The 19921-nt window shown below is 47.7% G+C and overlaps 1 protein-coding gene across 1 annotated transcript; it reads right to left on the minus strand.

Moving 5' to 3' along the window:
• Positions 1-920: 920 nt before the first annotated feature.
• LOC102934237 (cytochrome P450 2D14) lies at positions 921-19921 on the minus strand. Its single transcript, XM_037883003.2, has 9 exons — positions 19490-19921; positions 15158-15329; positions 13757-13909; positions 12136-12296; positions 11831-12004; positions 8853-8994; positions 7666-7853; positions 6492-6633; positions 921-2980 (listed from the first exon to the last, which is right to left on the minus strand). Exons 1-9 carry the CDS (start codon positions 19700-19702, stop codon positions 2802-2804), a joined length of 1524 nt encoding a protein of 507 aa, XP_037738931.1. The 5' UTR covers positions 19703-19921; the 3' UTR covers positions 921-2801.

Here is a 19921-nt window from a genome sequence, read left to right on the forward strand (position 1 = left end):
ACTAGTCTAAATGGAGTTCAAAGGGAATCCTGTCTCATCCATGACAGGCAAATGTCAGCTGCAACGGGGGAATACCCAAAAGAGTAGGGATGGACAGAGGGATCCTTAAGACTCCCAGATGGAAACACACAATTTAAAGGGGTGAGGGAAACCACTCCTCCTGGCCAAAAAAGTTGGGGGTTTTTACATTGTCTTTATTTTTTTTGCAGGGTAAAACCTAAATTCTCTTTCCAGCTGAAAGCACCAACCATCCTTGGTAAGTTTTTGTGCAGCCACAAAAAACAATCATTTTCTTTGCGTCTAAGTTTTACTTTAAATGTGGTAATTATTCTTGTGGTTTATTGTTTGTATTAGGATAGTACCTGGAGATCTCTTTGTGCTAGGCATTGTACAGATACACAGTAAGAGACAGTCCTGGCCCTGAAGAGCTCAGATTCTGAACAGACAAGGCAGACACAGTGGGACAAAGGAAATATTATCATCATCTCCATGTTACAGTTTGACAATGGTCTGTCCCATTTCGCTGGGCTGTGTGGCTGGGCAGTCTGTGGGTGGACAGGTGGCTTGGCTGAAGTGCTGATGTGCGCTGACTAGTCTCTGCTTCCGACAGCCTAGACAGGGCTACGGGAAACTAAGTGTAAGTTAGCTGCTTTCCTTTGGGAACAAGAGGCTTTTAGGTTAAAAATAATTGTTGGGTCTGAACGACTCATAATCCAGCCAAGCAGCGAATGTGATCTACTCCCTACGCTCCATCTCAATTCACTCTGCAATTCCCCAAGCAACATAACCGCAATCTCATCCCTTGACTTCTAGTCACACAGCCCAAATCTCCTTCGCACAGTAACATAGAGCATGGACTTGATATGAAGCACCAGAGGCAAGCAATTTTCAAGAACAAAAGAGACAGGAAGTAATAAACATTAAAGAATAAAATAGTCCTCTTTTTATTAACGTAATTTTACTATTTTGTATACAACACTCAAATTATAACAATCCTTTGCAAGGGCAAATTACAGGCTTATCATGGAAAAAACACAATATTTTGAGGCAAATTAATGGCAATTCCTCCCATAGTCGCTTTACTCTAACAGAAGAGGTTTCTATTCCAAAGAAACTGTATTAACCCTTTTCCGGGCTGAAAGTGAAAGGAACGTGTACAATGGAAGAAGGAAGGTGTCGTGTACGGGCATAGCGTAATATCCCTTTAAATAGTTTGTGAGCCTTATTGTTCCATTCCCCATGTGCTGGTTTTTTAGAAGTTGCCAGAACCCAACCAGAGCAGCAGTGTGTAGGTGGAGGAATGCCTGGCATGTTGCGTATTTCCAATAAACACGTGTTTGGACCCCACTGTACAACTGTGGTTCCTTCATATTACGTTTGTGCAAAACGAAAAAGATAAGATCAAAACTGGAATTATACCAGGCACACTTTTTGGCCCAAGGGCCACATCTGGGAATAGACATTGTATGGTGAGCCATGATTGCTTACAAAATTGGGGTTGGTGTGCAGGAGGGGGTGCAGGCTCTGGGGTAGGGCTGGGGATGAGGAGTTTGGGGTGCAGGAGGGTGCTCAAGGCTAGGATCGAGGGGTTTTGAGAGAGGGAGGAGGATCAGGACTGGGGCAGGGGGTTGGGGTGTGGGGAGAGGTTCAGGGGGCGCAGGCTCTGAGCGGCGCTTACCTCAAGCGGTTCTCGGAAGCAGCGGCATGTCCTTTCTCCGGCTCCTATGCCAAGATATGGCCAGATGGCTCTGCACGCTGCCCCATCCGCAGGCACCGCCCCTGCAGCTCCCATTGGAGTGTGTAGGAGCCAGAGAGGGGCCCTGGCATGGCTTCCTGGAGCCGCATGGTGTGGCCCCCGACCCAGCGCCCCGGACAGAGTGGGCCTGTGCTGCAGCCCCAGACCCAGCGCCCCGGCTGGAGCGCCGGAGCAGAGTCAGCTGAAAATGGCTCATGGGTCGGATTCGGCCAGTGGGCTGTACTTTGCCCACCCCTGAATTACACTAAACTATAAAGTACATATTGGGCCAGATCCTCAACTGGCACAAATAGGCATAGCTCCATTGAAGTCACTTTACATCAGTGGAAGAAGTGATCCATTTTTGTTTACCAAATCTCCTGAAGTAATGCAGGTAAATCTCTGTCAATAGCACTGTCTGCAGCTTGTACAAGCAAATGCAAAGTATACTTCAGAATCTCTTCTCAGAAGAGGCATTGGCCTGGCCCTGAAGGGATACCCAGGAAAAGTGCTAGAAAACCAAACCACACCCTGCTGGCTCAGAGCACTGAGCTTCCCATTTGAACAGCTGCACTAAGCTCATTGTGTGTTGCAGTGACAAGTCTGCCAGGCTCTTGATATCCATGTGTAATGATGCTATCTTTAGCATTCTGTTACACATTTGCGTTGTGTACTGATACGTGACAGGGATCTACACAGTGCTGATGGGTAAACAGCCAATAATGCTGATACCATCTCTTCAGGTGATCTCAAGGAGACTCTGTTAAAGAATGAAGCAGACACAACACTAAGGCCAGGTCTACACGACAGGCTTATATCGGTATAATTACATCGCTCAGGGGTGTGAAAACTTCACACCCCTGAGCGACATAGTTATACCAGCCTAACCTCTGGGTAGACAGCGCTGTGTCATCAAAGCTTCTCCCATCGACACAGCTAACGCCTCTCAGGGAGGTGGCTTAACGATGCCGACGGGAGAAGCTGCCCCGTTGGAGTAGGAGCATCTTTCAGCTAAGCACTACAGCGGTCCTAAAATATATGAGGGGAACTTGGCAGAAAACTGCACTTATCTTGGGACAGCCTGGATCTGGTAGGGGTGGGGAGTGAGTGTCGTGGCAAAGCGTCCATCCTCTCGAGGCCTGGCCTGGCCCTCAGGGAGACGGATGGTGAAGTGCTGCAGGAGGCTGGTGAAGAAGAGGAAAAGCTCCGTCCTGGCCAGTTGTTCCCCCAGGCAAACACGACGACCTGCAAGCGTGGGAGTGAGAAAAGAGGGAGGAGTTAGAGAGAAGGAGGAGGATACAACACCACATGTAAATGACTAGCCACTGAAGGAGTAAGACCCGTACTGCGCACCCACAGGTTGGAGTGAACAGAGAATCACCTCCATATGCAGCAGATGCTGAGTCTCCCTATTCCCAGACCCTGTGTGAACAGGAACAACTAGGAAATACTTCTCCAGACAGACCAATGTTCTATTTAATCCGATTCGCTGTCTCTGATGGTGGCCAGGACGAAAAGCTTCAGTGGAAACCATAAAACAAAGGACTCTGTCAGTTGATTTGGAGAGGGGAATTACTGCCTAGTTAGCCTGACTCAAAAGGGTCAGAGACACTCTAATACACAGGGCTAAATCTGCAGCTGGTTAAATTGGCACAACTCCATCAATGTAAAAGGAGCTGTGGTAATTGACACCAGTTGACGATCTGTCCCATATGCTGTTCGTGGAATTCTTGCCTTCTAGAATCTAAATGGGCAAATAACTGCCTTTTGGATAGAGAAATCTGAGGTGGAACAGCATGCCCATGCTACCAGGCAGGAGATTCTGGTTCAAGTGCGATCTGGGGACATTGGTTTCCTGGACTCGAGGCAAATACAAGTGGTGCATTTTCACCAATGACCCACATTTCTCCACACCAGTCATGATTTAATAGACCTCAATCATATCACCCCTTACTCTTCTCTTTTCCAAGCTGAAAAGTCCCAGCCTTATTAATCTCTCCTCATATGGAAGCCGTTCCATATCCCTCATCATTTTTGTTGACCTTTTCCAATTCCAATATCGCTTTTTTGAGATGGGCCGACCACATCTGCACACAGTGGTCAAGATATGGGCATACCATGGATTTATATAGAGGCAATATGATATTTTCTGTCTTCTTATCTCTCTCTTTCTTAAGGATTCCCAACATTGTTTGCTTTTTCTGACTGCCACTGCACACTGCGTGGATGTTTTCAGAGAACTATCCACAATGACTCCAAGGTCTTTCTTGAGTGGTAACAACTAATTTAGACCCCATCATTTTACATGTATAGTTGCGATTATGTTTTCCAATGTGCATTACTTTGCATTTATCAACACTGAATTTCATCTGCCATTTTGTTGCCCAGTCACCCAGTTCTGACAGATCCTTTTGTAGCTCTTCACAGTCTGCCTGGAACTTAACTCTCTTGGGTACTTCCGTATCATCTGCAAATTTTGCCACCTCACTGTTTACCCCTTTTTCCAGACCATTTATGAATATGGTGAATAGGACTCGTCCCCGTACAGACCTCTGAGGGGCACCACTATTTACCTCTCTCCATTCTGAAAACTGACCATTTATTCCTACCCTTAGTTTCCTATCTTTTAACCAGATACTAATCCATGAGAGCACCTTCCCTCTTATCCCATGACAGCCTTTGGTGAGGGACCTTGTCCACGTGCTTGTTGACCCCCTCAAAGACTTCTAGTAGCTTGGGGAGGTGTGATTTCCCTTTACAAAAACCATGTTGACTCTTCCCCAACAAATTATGTTCGTTTATGCGTCTGACAATTTTATTCTTTACTGTAGTTTCAAGTAGCCATTCAGCCGTTGGAAAGGGGCAACACTATTATCTAGTGTGGCTGTTGAGCAAATAGGAAAGGCAGAGGTGTTGTGCTTTGTGCTGCTAAGGTACAAATACTGAGCTAGCTAACAAAAGTCCATTCTTGAATTCTGTGAGGCTCTAGACCAGCAGGTCCCAATTTTTTTTCCGGAATGACCCCGTTTTAATGAAGTATTTCTGTCCGGAATCCCAGACTACATGGAGGAGCCAAATGGTGTCCTCTGCACAGCACGATCTCAGACACACCGTAAGTGTGAGCTCACCCCTTGTGGAGAATGCCATTTTGCTCTATAAAATGGTGTCCCCCACCCAGTGTGACCGCCTACATATGGTGCATGCGAGGTCATGCTGTACAGAGCAAAATGGCATCCTCTGCACACAAAGGATTGCCACAATCCCATGTGCTGATGGCACGGCCCCATTTGGGGTTGTGAGCTATGCTTTGGGAACCGCTGCTCCAGAGAGAGTGAAAGGCAGGCACTGACAAAGGGTGCAAGGGAAACTCTGATTGCACTGCAGTTTGGCACAAATGGAAGGTGGCGGCTCAATTGCCTGTTTACAGACTAAAATAAAATCATAAAATGAAAAACAAAAGTGGCTTTTAACCAAGGATACATCCACACTTCGGTAGGTGTAATCTCCAGCTCGAGGAGACGTTCCTCCATTAACTCTGAGCTAGCTAGTGTGCTAAAAAGAGAAGTGTAGTCATGGGGGTGCAAGCAGTGGGAGGGGCTAGCCACCTGAGTAGGTACCTACCATCTTCGACGGGATTATCCTCAGGGCGGCCAGCCCCTCCCATTGCTCACGCTGCAGTGGCTACGCTCCTACATGCTATCACCGAGTTAGCGTGGGTATGTGTCCCCAACCTGGAACATACACCCCCAGTCTGAAGTGTAGATGTACCCGCTGAGCCAATACCAGAGTATCCTGGAAATGCATTAGAAGCTGCCTAACTAAGGTTGTGTCACATTTTTTTTTTTTTTGATGGGACCTCAACCCCTCTCTGCCACTGAAACGGTTGGCTGCATTGAAACAAACCTAGAGAGCACCAACCAGTCACTGGGAAAGGTTCTGTGGAAAAGCTATAATCCTGCTCAGTGCATAGACCCTCCCCTCGAAGCCCTCATGGTTCACACTGCTGGGACTCCTGGGCTGCACTCGTACAAGCCTGGCAGAGGCAGTGGCCCACTGGTTCAGGCTTCCCACTGCTGTTGATGTGGTGACCAGAGGGGTTAGGACAGACCCAACAGACCCTCCACCAGCCACAGCTGGCCTCCTTTGGTGTGTATCAGAGAATCAGTATTTCCCTCTTCCCATCTCTTGGGTGAACATACGGGAAACTGGGAACATCCATCTCCCCTTTATCCCCGACGGATCCATGTTCCCTATGTTCCTCATTGCAGTGGTCCCAGAGCCTCCAGTAACAAACACCTTCCTTTGATCAGGGTGCCTTGCAACAGATAAAGAAGCATGTGGGACACAGCAATTTTGATCATGCTTTAACAGAAAGCCTTAACTCCGACCTCATCCTTTTCCCAATAACACACACCTCACCTGCGTGCACATTGTTTCTAAACAGATTCCTGGGCTTGTAGTTAAGGTTTTCCCTTAGAGTGCAGAAGGGATTAATGTGTTGCATTCAGTATGTCCCTGTGTCTATTGGAGCATGAAGTAGTTTCTCTGGGGAGATGCAGCATGCTCATGAAGAACAGGCCCAGCTCAGCACAGACTGCACTGATCTTCCCCTTGAGGAAGCTGCTCTCATGATGAGAGGGACATCTTGCTTTAGAGGAGACTCATTTTCCCATAACTATAGTGGGTCACATCTCATGCACTGTGCCTCATTTCCACAGGGACGGCCTCTGCCAGCTGCTCCTCCCCTTGGATTTACCTGCAGAGAAAGGCAGGAAGGCCTCTCGCTTCACAAACTGCCCATCTGCATCCAGGAAGTGCTCCGGGTAGAACTGGTGCGGCTTCTCCCAAACCGTTTCATCCTTCAGCACCGAGGTCAAGTTCGTGATGACTGTCGTTCCCTGATCCACCCCAGAGAAGGAACAAGGTACATAAGAGTTGTCACAGCACAACAGGCCAGTCCCTCTGCATTCAATATCCCATCTCAAACAGTGGCCATTGTAGGACGCTTCAGAGGAAGGCACAGAACCCAGCTCAGGTACCTCATTGTATAATCTTATAGCACAGTGGAGTGGGACGCTTTCAAGGCCCCAGCCAGTGCACAGCATATGCTCTGAAGCCCTTGTCCATTGCATGCTAACTAGACTAAGAGTATGCAAGGGGTGTTTTCATGGTCTAATGAGGTTCAGGAGATGAAAATTCCTTCTACTCCCCAGTTGCTTCAAATATTGTCCCAAGTTAATTTTAGCTCTGGTAAGAGTGTGCTGACTGAGAGACTCCAAACCACAATTCTCATTGTCTTCACAGAAAAAGCGAGATCTTTCCCCTCTCACATGCCTCAGGCCTGAGCTAGAGGAGCTTCCTCTAAGGGCAAAAGTGGAATTGAGTATTGTGTGGCTTTGGTCTCTCCAATGAGACTCTCACCAAAGAGTCATTGTCTCTTGTCCATTTGGAACTGGATAGAGATGCACAGTGGCCTCTGAACAACCTTCAGATAATAGAGTGTTAGTTGCTACTGTGTTGGATTTGAACTGCTGACCTAGCCGGTAGTTTCTATACAGTCAGTCAGCATTACCTTTCACCACCTTCAAGCAGATGTACTGAATGTTAGAAGGTGCCCAAGACAAAATTACAGTCTCCCCTGTAAGGATTGAAATCCTTAGTAGTGTCTTAGCTCAATTCGTTGTTTTTGCAGATATCCAAAGACCTGTTCAAGATGGAGCTAACCACATAAACAAGGCTGTCTCTGAAGCACAAGGCCTTTTAAAACTGCACATTTGATAACTCGCCAATGGTTGTGTGATTCAGGGCCTGGTGCGCCACCCCCCTCTTCATGAAACCTTGGGGAGATTCACATATGAAATGTCTGCAGTTGCAGGACATAAGTCTGCAAGGGGAGAGGAGGTCTGCATCCCCTGCCTGGCCATAGATACCTTTGGAATGAAGAAGCCTTGGAGCTCAGTGTCCCGGTACGTCATGTGAGGCAATCCAACAGGAACGATATCCCCATAACGTTGAGTTTCATGGACCACAGCACTGGTATAAGGCATGTTCGCTTGGTCCTCCATCTGGGGTGACCTGTCCCTGCCAATCACCTTATCAATTTCCTCATGGACTTTACCTGGAAAAAGACACTTTACATCCTCCTCAATGCAACATAATGATGTACATCAACACCATAAAAATGGGGAACCTACGCATTTACCCTTAGGCTTTAAACCCTATGGGGCAGGAATGGTCTGTCTATTTGTACAGCGCTGGGTTTATATTCGGTGAGTTTGTTAGCCACCTTCCTACCAATCACTGAGCAGTTTACAAGCGAGTCATCTCTAGGAAGTGGGTGCTTTAAGTGTCTGGGGCACTTCTTCAGGGGTCAGGAAAGATAACCAGCAGTGAGGAGAGGGGGTGGACAAACTTCTGATTTCTCTCACCTTCACACAACCAGAAAGCCTCTTTGATACCCCAGACATGAACTGCTCTGCTTCCCAACTACTAATTCCTGACCTCACAATCAGGTCTTATATGTTTGTTGAAAGCACCTGAAAGCAAGAATGCAAGGGAGGCAGGGTTTACCTGGCTGGGGGCAAGGGGGCAAAGCAAGCCCCGTAGACAGTAGGAAAGAGAGAAATGCGGAATTAGGAGCTGAAGGAGAGCACACTCATCTTCGGTTCCTCAGCCCAACTTACATAGTCATCCTCTGTTCTATAGGCCAATAAGCGCATTGTTCGAGACACCCCACCTTACCCATACTGCATTTGACCCACTTCTGCCTCCAGCATTAGCACATTCAAGCAGGTTAGCATTTATCCCTGCAGAGACCCTAAGAGAAGGAAGAGTTACCAAGTAGCTACAAGGGTCTCAAAGTGCACTTGTCATGAAGAAAAGTGGTGAGTGCTCCCTCTGATGCTGAAATCTTTAACAGGGGCTTGCTCTCTCCTTTCTCCCTTCCCACAGGTCTTTGCTCTCCCCCTCAGAAAGTGCTCCACTGGAATTATTCCCCAATCACTGCTGTCACTGCTCCTACGGCAGCTTCATACCCCCAGAACACAAAGGTGACAGCAGATGCTAAGAAGTTCTCTGTGGAAGAACCGGTCACATCTCCACCAGTCCCCTTGCTTACACTGGATGTCAGGGTGGAGAAGCATGAACAGCAATGCCCAGCGCAGGGTGGTGGAAGTGGTCTCAGTGCCAGCGGTAAACAAGTCAACTGTTACCATAGGAAGGTTGTTGTCATTGAAACTGCTCCCCGCATGCTCTTTAGCCTGAAGAGAACAAAGGAGAGCATGATTTGACCTTAGATTTTTGTTGGGGAGAGAGGAGCAGAATTGTAGATAGTGGTAATTCATATTCTCAGACTGAAAGGTTGAATTGTTTGCAGAGTGCAGCAAAACACGTACATATGACAACACATGCTGTAATGGCTCCTTGGTCACATGCATTTCAAGGTAATAATTTGTCCCACACATCATAGACTTCATCAGGAATAAAGCTCGGGACCTTCTCCTCCTAAAACACAGGGTATGTCTACACAGGCAATATAAGCCCAGGGTTCGGGACACTTGACTCAGCTGATCCTGCGTTAGAGAACCATGCGCTTGAGATTCTACACCGGGGTAGTCAATAGGTAGTTCGCAAGCCAAATCTGGACTGCTAGATGCTTTTGAACAGACCCTGAAATTTTTTATTTGCTTATTATTATTGTTTTTTTTCTCTCTGCAGTTTGGATCTTGCCTATACCTTGACCAAGAAATGTGGACCTTGACAAAAATTTATTGACTACCCCTGCAGAAGTCTATGCTGATTATCAACCCTACGTTAAGAATTTTCGAGCCCAGGCGTGAACCTGGGGTTCTGGCATCCACACAGTAGCAGGCAGACCTGAGTCAAACCAACCATATCCCAGACTCCCTAGCACCCTCCCAGAGTATGGCTGCTCTAGCCTTTGACTGTGGGGAAGCTTCATGCCCACCCTGCACGTTACAGGAAGCGTGACCAGCCTGCCAACACTGCCTGCCGAGCAACATGGAAGAGGCCCCTTTTCAAGAACTTTTCTTGCTTGCGCTGTCACGCCTGGGTCAGGAATTGGGCAGAGTTTCCTTGAGGCGCTGGTGGACATTTCAGCAGCATTTTCTGACCCACCAAAGTCCAGGGGTGCTGGAAAAATTTTTATAGTGGGGGTGCTGATGCTGGAAACCATGTATTTGGTGTGTGTTATTACTGCTTCAAGCCAGGGGGCGCGGCAGCATCCCCAGTTCCAGCACCACTGCCAAAGGCACCTGAAAGAGTTTATGAAGATGGAGGAGGAGTACCCAGGCACGGCAGACTCCCACTGGCTGATGCAACTCAGTACACTCAGCATACATGCTGGAAACTCTGCCCAGTCTCTTGCCACCAGAGTTAAAGGAGGGTCTCCAGTCAGTCTTAGAGATTTGTGCCTCTGCAACCTCAAGAGGTTAGTGTGATCACTCACACTTGATCAGGTCAGAAATTCCATGTAGTAGCGAGCAGGGTGCAGCCAACATGCTAGCCAACAAATTAACATCAGGATTCCAAGAGTTCATATACCTACCTGGGAATAACAATCTGACAGGCCCTATTCCTGCCCTGGTAGCTTCTATGAGAACAGGACCTCAGTGCTACCTACTGAACCAACAATCTCATTTTCTACAAGTCAGGTCTCCCCACCAAGTACTCTTCAGGGCCACCGTGCTTAGCGCACAAGATATGACAGGATCGCAGCACGAAGTAGTCCGGCTATCTTTTGTAATGCTGTAGATTTTATGTGTCTGTTTTCTAAGGGTTTCTTATCTCGATTTTTCTCAGACCAATTCTGTAAATTTGGACTTAGACTTCACATGGGCAATCACTAATATGCTATTTAAGAGCCAATTACGATGTAATTTGCTTTGTTTACGTCTCAGAACAAGAAGTTGACATTTAGAAATTTCACACAAAATGAAAGTTTTTTAAAAACGGTTTCAGGTTAATCAAAATTTAAAAAATACTATAAAAATAAAATTAATATAAAAATAAAACAAACAATAAAATAAAATAAAAGTGAAATGAAGTAATTTCTAAATGAAAAATTGAAATGTGCTGTGACAAAGTTCCTCCTCTACCTTGGTGGGTCTTGCGCTTATTGGCGGATTTGCTCGCCTTGGAGCTTTACGGCAGCCCTCAGCTTGGCCATTTTCGTGAACCCACAGTCCAGGTCAATTCCTCCTGTGTCTGACCAGGACTTGGGAGGTTTGGGGGGAACCCGGGCCCTCCCTCGACTCCAGGTTCCAGCCCAAGGCCCTGTGGAATGCAGCTGTCTAGAGTGCCTCCTGGAACAGCTGTGCGACAGCTACAACTACCTGGGCTACTTCCCCATGGCCTCCTCCCAACCCTTTCTTTATTCCCACCATAGGACCTTCCTCCTGGTGTCTGATAATGCTTCTACGCCTCAGTCCTCCAACAGTATGCGTTCTCACGCTCAGCTCCTAGTGTCTCTTGCTCCCAGCTCCTCACACGGGCACCACAAACTGAAGTGAGCTCCTTTTTAAACCCAGGTGCCCTGATTAGCTTGCCTTAATTGATTCTAGCGGCTTCTTGATTGGCTGCAGGTGTTCTAACCAGCCTGTCTGTCTTAATTGTCTCCAGACGGTTCCTGATTGTTCTGGAACCTTCCCTGTTACCTTACCCAGGGAAAAGGGACCTACTTAACCTGGGGATAATATATCTGCCTTCTATTACTCTCCTGTAGCCATTTGACCCGACCCTGTCACAGTGCTGTTCTGACAACCTCAAAACGGAATGTTTCAAGCCTATCTAAATGTTTCATTTTCATTTTTCTCTAAAGGAAATTTTGTCAAAAGTGACACGTTTCCTTGTTTCATGTTTCAGCCTATTCTTCAGCTGATTTCTGAGCGTGAACTCATTAAACTCACTAGATAAGTGAAAACCAGAAGAAATAGAATAGCGAGCTGTTCATAGCAGTTCTATTAGCAATAGGATTTTGCTTGTAAACTTGACAACAAGGGAAGCTAACAGGGAGTGTTCCCATCACTAATACATTCAGAGAGCCAAAGAGATCTACACCTGCCCCTCTCCTCCTACCTTCTCTATCTCTTGTAGAAAAGCATCAGTGAAGTCTCTCTTTTGGGTAGGATTCCAGGTCATCCTGTGCTCCTTCAGAAGCTCATTTGTGAAGTCCAGGATCTCCTTTTGGGATCGGAACATGCTCTGTGGCACTCCAGGGATGCGCAGCAGCCAAGGTACTACGACAAGGAGCTAAGATAACAGAGTGAGAGAGAGAGAGACAACCACACCCTATGGTTCCCAGAAAAGAATCACTAAAATACAATCTTACTGATCAATCAAATGGCAGCTTCTTACTGACCAAATCATACATGCTGACTTACCTGGGGCAGGAATCCAGCTTCTTCATTCAAGGCCTGATTAATCAAATGCAACAACCTCTGAAATTTCTTATTGTCATAGTCAAAGCGCTCACCATAGATGAGGGAGCAGATCACATTGCTAACTGCGTTGTTTATAAGAAAACGTGGATCAAAAGGACGACCTGAAAAACATACAGGACCAACCAAAGACATTAGGAGGAACAACAGCATTGTAGCCTGCCCCTCACTGCATGGAACATACTGAGCAAGAACCGCTAACATTTCAAGACTTCTTATGGAGCAACCAGTTGAAAGTCCATGCTCATGTAAGTTGGGGACGTTAAAGATGTCTCACAGACTAACAGGGTTGGGCCTGCTCAATACTTGGAAGAGAGACCACCATGGAAAACTTAAGAATTGCAGGTTTGGGCTGCGGATTCAGTCAGTGGTACTGTCAGGATAAGGCCTTTGTCTGCAACCATATTAGGAGAGCCGCAGCCATTAGCTGAGAAGTAGGAAGTCACATCCTCACAGTCCATCTAAAATACATTAAAACAATGTAATATCGGGCTGCTAAGAAGGCGATCCTGTCCTAATGGCACCCACTATCACCAGATAAAGAAACAGATCTTAAGAGGGTTAAAGAAAACTTAGTTTGATAGCATTCTCTCTGGCATGAAATCACTTATCAATAGTTCTGGTTGTGAAATCCTCATTTCTTTATTGTTTAATCTTTATGGTCCCCACTTCTCGACTGTTTGTCTGGTTCTTTGTTTTTGTCTGTTACATAATTAATTTTGCTAGGTCTAAATTAGTTAAGGTGGCGGAATCCAGACGAGACTGCCCTTGCATGGCCAACAGGGAAAGTCCGCCTGCCTGACCAGGATTGGCGAGCACAGCATTGTACGCTTACCATGTGTATTCTGCTTGGTAATTGTTAATAAATAGAGGTAATTACTGTGTAAGGCTCTTTCACTGGTAAAAGGTCTTGCAAACCCCCAAACGGTATGCCCTGATCCCTAGGACTGGGGTAAGGGTGGGTGTCTAAATTAAGAGGGTTACGCCTTCAGCCCTAAGAACTGGGTCAAGTGGGTGCCCCTAGAGCGTGCAAGTAACAGAGAATTGTGTGCAGGTAACAGTACTCATCTCCTTGCCTCGGGACTGAACCCGGGCCGCCTGTGTACAGACAGATGTTACTGTGCTGCTACAGACATTTTTAAGTTGAGGCATAAAAGTGACGTCCTTAAAGACGTCATGGCATGTTTTGGAAGCGTCTTAGTGTTGACGCCTTCACCAGATTCCAGTTGAGGTAATTACTTTCTACCAACCTAAAATTCCCCTTGCACATTCAATTGGAGGTGTCGGGGTTTTGTTTTTGTTTTACTTCCCATCACAAACTGTCATGTTAAAACAGCTGTCCGGTTGGACCCCACAGATGGCTTCATGATAGTGCTGGATGAATGATCACTATGTGTCTGGTCTCCAAAGCACTTTAGTATCCTTCTGGCTATCAGCGATTATGTAGAAATGTGAGATACTGTGTTATTATTCCTTCCTTCATAATCAGCCATATTACCCTTTCATTTCCTTATCTATGGAAGTTACACTGCTCCCCTGCCCCATCTCCCTGGATGCCACAAACCTTTTTCAGAACTGATCGCAGAGCATAGAAATCCAGCTTCCTCGGTCACACGGTGCTCCAAGGATTTCTTTCCCATCCCAAAGTTCCTCAAGGTAGAGAGTGCAAATCTCCTTTGCTCCTTCCACGCATGACCATATCTTGCAACCAGCACCCCTGGAAAATATTAACAAAACAAGAGACATAACCACCTCTGGGAAGCACCATACAAAATTCACTGGACAGCAACAAAATAGGGCTGAAGGGACTGGCTTCTGAGGAAGGATAAAAGGAACCAAGTATAGCTTGGCCAAATGGCAACTAATGGGAGCTATTATTGCAGCCTTAATAAGTGTAGGTGGTTAGTGCAGAAGGAGAGGGATTATTCAGGGAGGTCCAAGGTATAGCTAGGAGTAAGGGGATGAAGTTCAGGACCAGATCCACAGCTCGTATAACCGGATGCAATCAATGGAGCTAAGCCATGCTATACCCTCAGGGTGTGAGGCTCACGCTGGATGTCAGAAAACATTTCCCAATGATTAGATCGACTAAACTACTCAATAGTCTCTCAAAGGAATTCATGGATGCCCCACCACAAGTCATTTAAAATTGGATTGGAGAAAGCCCTGGAGAACATACTATAGGGCGCATTCTTGCACTGGCCAGAGTATGGGCCAGGGTGAGACTGAGAACATAGGCGGTGTGTAACGGAGGCTGGAGGAGGCTAAGCCTCCCCAAACTTCTGCAAATAATCCCCACCATGGCCCCAGGCCAGCGCGAGGACTCAGAGCTCCTCCAGCCAGCCAGGACTCGGGGTGGCTCAGGCAGGCGGTGGCTTGGGCAGGGCTTCTCCAGCTGCAGTAGGGAGCTCAGGGCAGGGGACTAGCCTCCCCAAATGGGGGGTTCACATACTGCCCACGGTTGAGAAGATGTGACTCTATAGGTATTTGTCCAGCTCTAAGCTTTCTAATGAAAGTGCTTTGGGATAACCTGAGATAATTCCAGCCCAACAAGCCTCCCTTTTAGGTTGCTTTTCTTTCTACTCTCCCCCACTTTCACTCTTGGGTCCTGGAGGTTCCTTGGAAGGAGGTTATTTTTTTTTTTACAAGCCGAGGAAGGTGCCTACATATGGTGAGGGGTAGGAATCAGCCAGTTCTGACAGTGGCAGCCAATCGGTGTTGATTGGCATGTACATCCCACGGAGCATTTCAGAATGGCCCTGTCTTATAGTTGTTGCAGCGCTGCAGTTGGGAAGAAGAGTCCCCATTTTCATCTAGCCTGACTTCCTCCTCGCGAGAGGTAGTGTCAGGGGCAGACTCCAGCTCACTCGCTAAGTCCCCTTCAACCTCTCCAGGAGCTCAGATGATAAAGCCAGTCCCCCTGCAACACTGCCAGACTAACCATGTTAGTTTCCAAGGTACTTGCCTTCAGAGTTCTCTCCATAACCCAAGTGTTCATATATAGGAAAGTATGGTCGGTCAGCAAAGTCCTCTGATTTCTGGACCAATGCTTCCTTTACTGCTTTGAATCCATTCACTACTATCAGATTACTCCAGCAGTTCTGAAGACTAAAGACATTTCCATATTTTTTATTCAGCTGCCAAGAAAAGAAAAGGGGAAAATATATCGTTGGAAGCCAGATGGGGTCTTTAACAACTACCAGAGGTCAGGACCTCTTTTGGTGTCTTCAAGGATAACAGACCCAGGCGTACATTGTTCCTGGTGTGGCACTGGTTTAACCACTGGCACAGACAGCCTTCTACAACGCTTCCTGCAGCACATGGCTTTGCATAGGAGATATCCCATTCAAGTACTGACCGGGCCCAACCTTGCTTCGTTTATGAAATCTGATATTATCACAGAGGGTACAGCAGTGCTGCCTACAGATACACACAAAATAAAAATTACTGACATAAGGGATTGGGGGTGAGGAAGGGCGTTTCCTGTGATGCTGGCAAACAAGGTGCCAGCGCTTGCCCAGGCTGCAGGCATTAGCTAAGAACTAACAAACTCATAGCTGGAGACCAGACCAGCTCACCTGTATGTTAGTTTGCTCAAAGTAGGTATTAGTCTTACAAGAATGTAGTTCGTGTTTAGACTATGAAATGCTTGTGAGTTGCTGCAGGCGTTAATCTCACTTGCAATGTCAGTGTTCCACGCCACAAGAAAATCTGTACGTTTTGCGTTATAACTTTGCAAAATGTCCGCTCTGCGCTTGTGAACCAGGCACAGGACTCCTGCCACACCCCATCCAGAAGGGCTATCAAAATCAGCTGGGTCAAGGAACATTGCAATACAAAGGACTGCTTAATGGCCCTATCCCCCCTTGGAAATCCTGTGTGCAAGGAAGCTTGTTCTGTGGACTTGGAAGCTGAATGAAGGAAATAAAACAAAGTCACAGGAAAATTTTCCATCTGTTTGGCTGTCTGAACTCTGACAGGGCTAGAGGTCCCCAGGGCAGCCTCCTGGGTCTGCCCCGAAAGACACTTTGAATAGACATATCACTGCAACTTGGTCACTCTTAGGATTTAGATGGTAACTCATCTGTGAGTATATGTTTGCTTGCTTGAACCTGCAAATAACTTTGTAATTTCTTTTTCCGAGTTAACAAACCTTTAGATTATTTATTACAGGATTGGCTACAGGTGTTGTCTTTGGTGTAAGATCTAGGGAACCAACTGACCTGGGGTAAGTGACTGGTCTCTTGGGAATGGGAATAAGCTGAACGTGGGGTGATTTTTTTTGGTGACCATTTATCAGTAAGTTCAGTTTGTCTGGGTGGCAAGATAGACTGGAGAGTCTAAGGGGACCTTCTGTGACTCCATGGTAAGACTGTTACAATGATCCAGGAGCAGGGGTGCCGGAACAGAGGGGGCCAGGGGGCTCCCAACTGTGGCCATGCTCCCTGGGTGGCTCTTACCACAGCCAGGCTTGGGCTTCCAGGCTGGCTGGAGGGTAGGGCCTCGGGGGAAAGAGAAGGAGCAGGGGGTGGGACCACAGAGAGGGCAGGACCTGGGGGGAAGAAGAGAGGAGAGATAGGGTCACAGAGGGGGCAGAGCCCCATGCCCTCCCACACACTTCTACCGAGGTTCCAGCACTCCTGTCCAGGAGGCAGAGGTGGAAGTAAGCCGGTCCGGTCTGGCATACCGGCAAGAGCCAGTACGCCGTGCCGGACCGGCTTCCCCGGCAGTGCTTTAAAGGGCCCGGTCCTCTGGCCACGGCGGGGAGCCCTGGACCCTTTTAAGCGCCACCGGAGCTCTGGCAGCGGGGCAGTGGGAGCTCTCCCACTCATGAGCCACTCCCGAAAGCCTGACCGTTTCTTTGCCCCATCTCTTAACCTATGTGGGTGGTGCATAACCCCAAATACATTCGCCAGGAGATGGCTTATTGCCGCTATGAAATGTAATGTAACCATGAGGGTATCCTAGCCAATGGTGTTCTGAGCATTACAGCAGATGGCAATGACACTCAGATAAAGGGAAATGCCTAGAAAGGGGACGCATAAAAGTCCTGCCCTTTTTCCACACTCAAGGGAAACCTGAGGAGGGGGCACCTGTGGAATTGCAGGTGTTCAGCTCATGCCCAGCAACTTTCAGGTCTTCGACCAAAGCAAACCAGCTAAACTTCATTGAGAATGTCATGCTTCTAAGTTCTTGGCTGCAAATCTGAGTTTTGTAATTACGAACCTTGATCCTTTCCCGCAGCCAACAATTGTGTGGTGCAACGCAGGAGAGGGTAGTACAAAGTTCTTTAAGATACCTCTGGACTCTCCTGATCATGTGTGCCAGGCCAGTCCCGTTCCCCTGCACTAATTTAGATTAGCCTGAAGGCCTTTCTAAATTGTGGCAGTTTTCAAGAACCATGAGAGGCAATTTCAGCAGCTGGGATTCTGCAGGGCACTGAAAACTGTGGCCTGTGCCCCTGGGCTACAGGAAAGCATCCCGTAGGAATTGCTTTTGGATTATCCCCCTGTCCTGGCTGAATGCGCTGTGGCTGGCTAGACTAGCTTTGAGGCCACTTTGCACCACTCTGCCAGCACAGAGTGTGCCTGATGTGAGCGAGGACCAGGGCCACTGTACCCTGGTGACAGACAGGCATTGCAGAGCACAAAGCTGAAGAGTTTAAAACAATCATCAAATAGTTTAGGCTCAAAATTTAACCTATTTTCAGCTTTTTGTGGGATTTCTTGAGGATTGTCCACTCATACAAGAGAAAATGCCTTTCTGGGCCAAGAATTTAGGGAGAGAAAAACCACAAGTACTTGTTTTATGTGTATGTGAAAAACACAAAGCACATCATATTGTGTTCCTACTTTTCTACAGTAACTTTTCCTCAAAGCCACATGGGCATCAGCCAACGAGATTAGGGAGCTGGACGGGCTGATTCATGAGGAAAGATAAAATGAGGTAAATATATAGACTGGCCAAATATCTAAAGAAGGGGACTATGATTGATGCCTGCAAGTATCTGAAAGGTGCAAATGGAAAGGACAGAGGGAAATTGTTTAAGGTTGGTTGAAGGAGTCATGGAATGAGACTAAATAATGGAAAATTGACTCTGGACAGCAAGAAACACAACCTCAGCGAGAGGTGTATCAGACTGGGGAAGTGATGAAAGCCTCATTGCTGGTTATTAAAAATGGATAAAGCCCTCAGGGGCATACCACGAGAAGGGAGAGGGGTGGATAAGAATAGGCCATTTCTACCTTTAATTTCTAAGATTCTGTAAGTAAAAGGACAGAAAAGGGAATAATACGTTGGTACTAAAAATGTGGAGTTAAAACAGCGGCAGGTCAAAAGTGTTGTTGCTAGCATTGTCATAATCCCATTTGATCTGGAAACTCAAACGCTCTTTCTACCGCATGGTGAAAACAAGACCCAGACCCGGTTTCCATGGTACCAGCCTAGAAATGGGGCCTCTGGAGTTTGGCAACTACAGTCACAAACCATAATATGATTTAGTTGCCACAAGCTACATCAACAGTTTCTTTGGAAACAGGACAAAGCATTCACTTGCAAGAAATAACCCCACAGAAGTTGTGTGAACTCTTGTTAGCGCAGCCACAGCCAGCAAGCACATCCTAAAGTTGGCTAGCTGGAGATTACAGTTTTGTTGGCTTTTGCTGAGACGCTCAATCATTTCTGGTGACTTACGAGGAAGCTGTCGTCCCTGCCTCCACGTCCCCAAAGCAGAGAAACTTTGGAATGAATGGAGGGAGCTGAGCAGAGACAGAAGCATTTTCATATATGACAAATCTTTCACTAGCCCTTTTCATCCCAGAGGATACGGATGGTACATAAAGGGACCACTTCACCCACCACTGAGTGCACCCACCTCTGAGGGGGAATGCAGCAGCTGTTTAACAGTGCTAATATTGCGCAACAGCCCAGCACGCTACAATGTCTCCAACTGACATTACAGGGGGAAGGTAAAGAGTCGGGGGGGGGGGGTTGTCTGGCGGGGGAGGGGGGGTTGCGCAGTGGGGGTCACACTCCTCCAGCGCTGTCACAACCTTTGCAGAGAATTGGACTGGACTCCGGAGTGGAATGTTGCCCTCTGGGGTCCGGAGCCAGAGCAAGGCCGAAGCAGAGAAGCAGAGAGCCTTAGGGCCCCCCCGCCCCGAGGGGCACTGACGGCTCCTGCCTTGGAAAAGCCCCGGGCCGGTCAAATAACCCGTCCAGCCCGCACCAGCTGCATTAACGAACCACCAGCCCCGCTCCCCAGCACGCTGGGCTCTCCAGCCCCTCTGGCACTGACCTGGGCAAAGGAGACGTGCGGGTTGTGGAAGTCGATCTGCAGCATGGTCCCAAGGAAGGGCAGAGAGCTCGGCCCTGGTGGGTAGCGACTCCAGCGCTTCCTGCGCTTCAGGAAATCAAATAGCAGAGCGAAGACTGTGAGGGCTATGCCCAGGGCTGGGAGGTTGTTCCCGCAGGATCGAAGCTGGGACCAGAGCCACAGGAGCAGCTCCATGGTCTCTCTTTGCTCTCCTCCCCGTGCCTTTACCTCTCCCCCCGGCCTCTTTTTCCTGCCCCTGTTCTCTCACTCTTTGCTGTTTCTGCCTCCCCAGTTTCCTCCACCCGTTCCCCTTCTCTCGCTCTCTCGGTTTATTTCTCAGACACCCGCCCCTCCCTTGCTAACGTCACAGCTTGGAGCTGCCTGGCAGAATTGCTCTGTAGCCCCTCCTCTGCC

This window comes from Chelonia mydas, chromosome 1 (genome assembly GCF_015237465.2).
Source record: "Chelonia mydas isolate rCheMyd1 chromosome 1, rCheMyd1.pri.v2, whole genome shotgun sequence".
In the NCBI taxonomy this organism is placed as follows: domain Eukaryota; kingdom Metazoa; phylum Chordata; order Testudines; family Cheloniidae; genus Chelonia; species Chelonia mydas.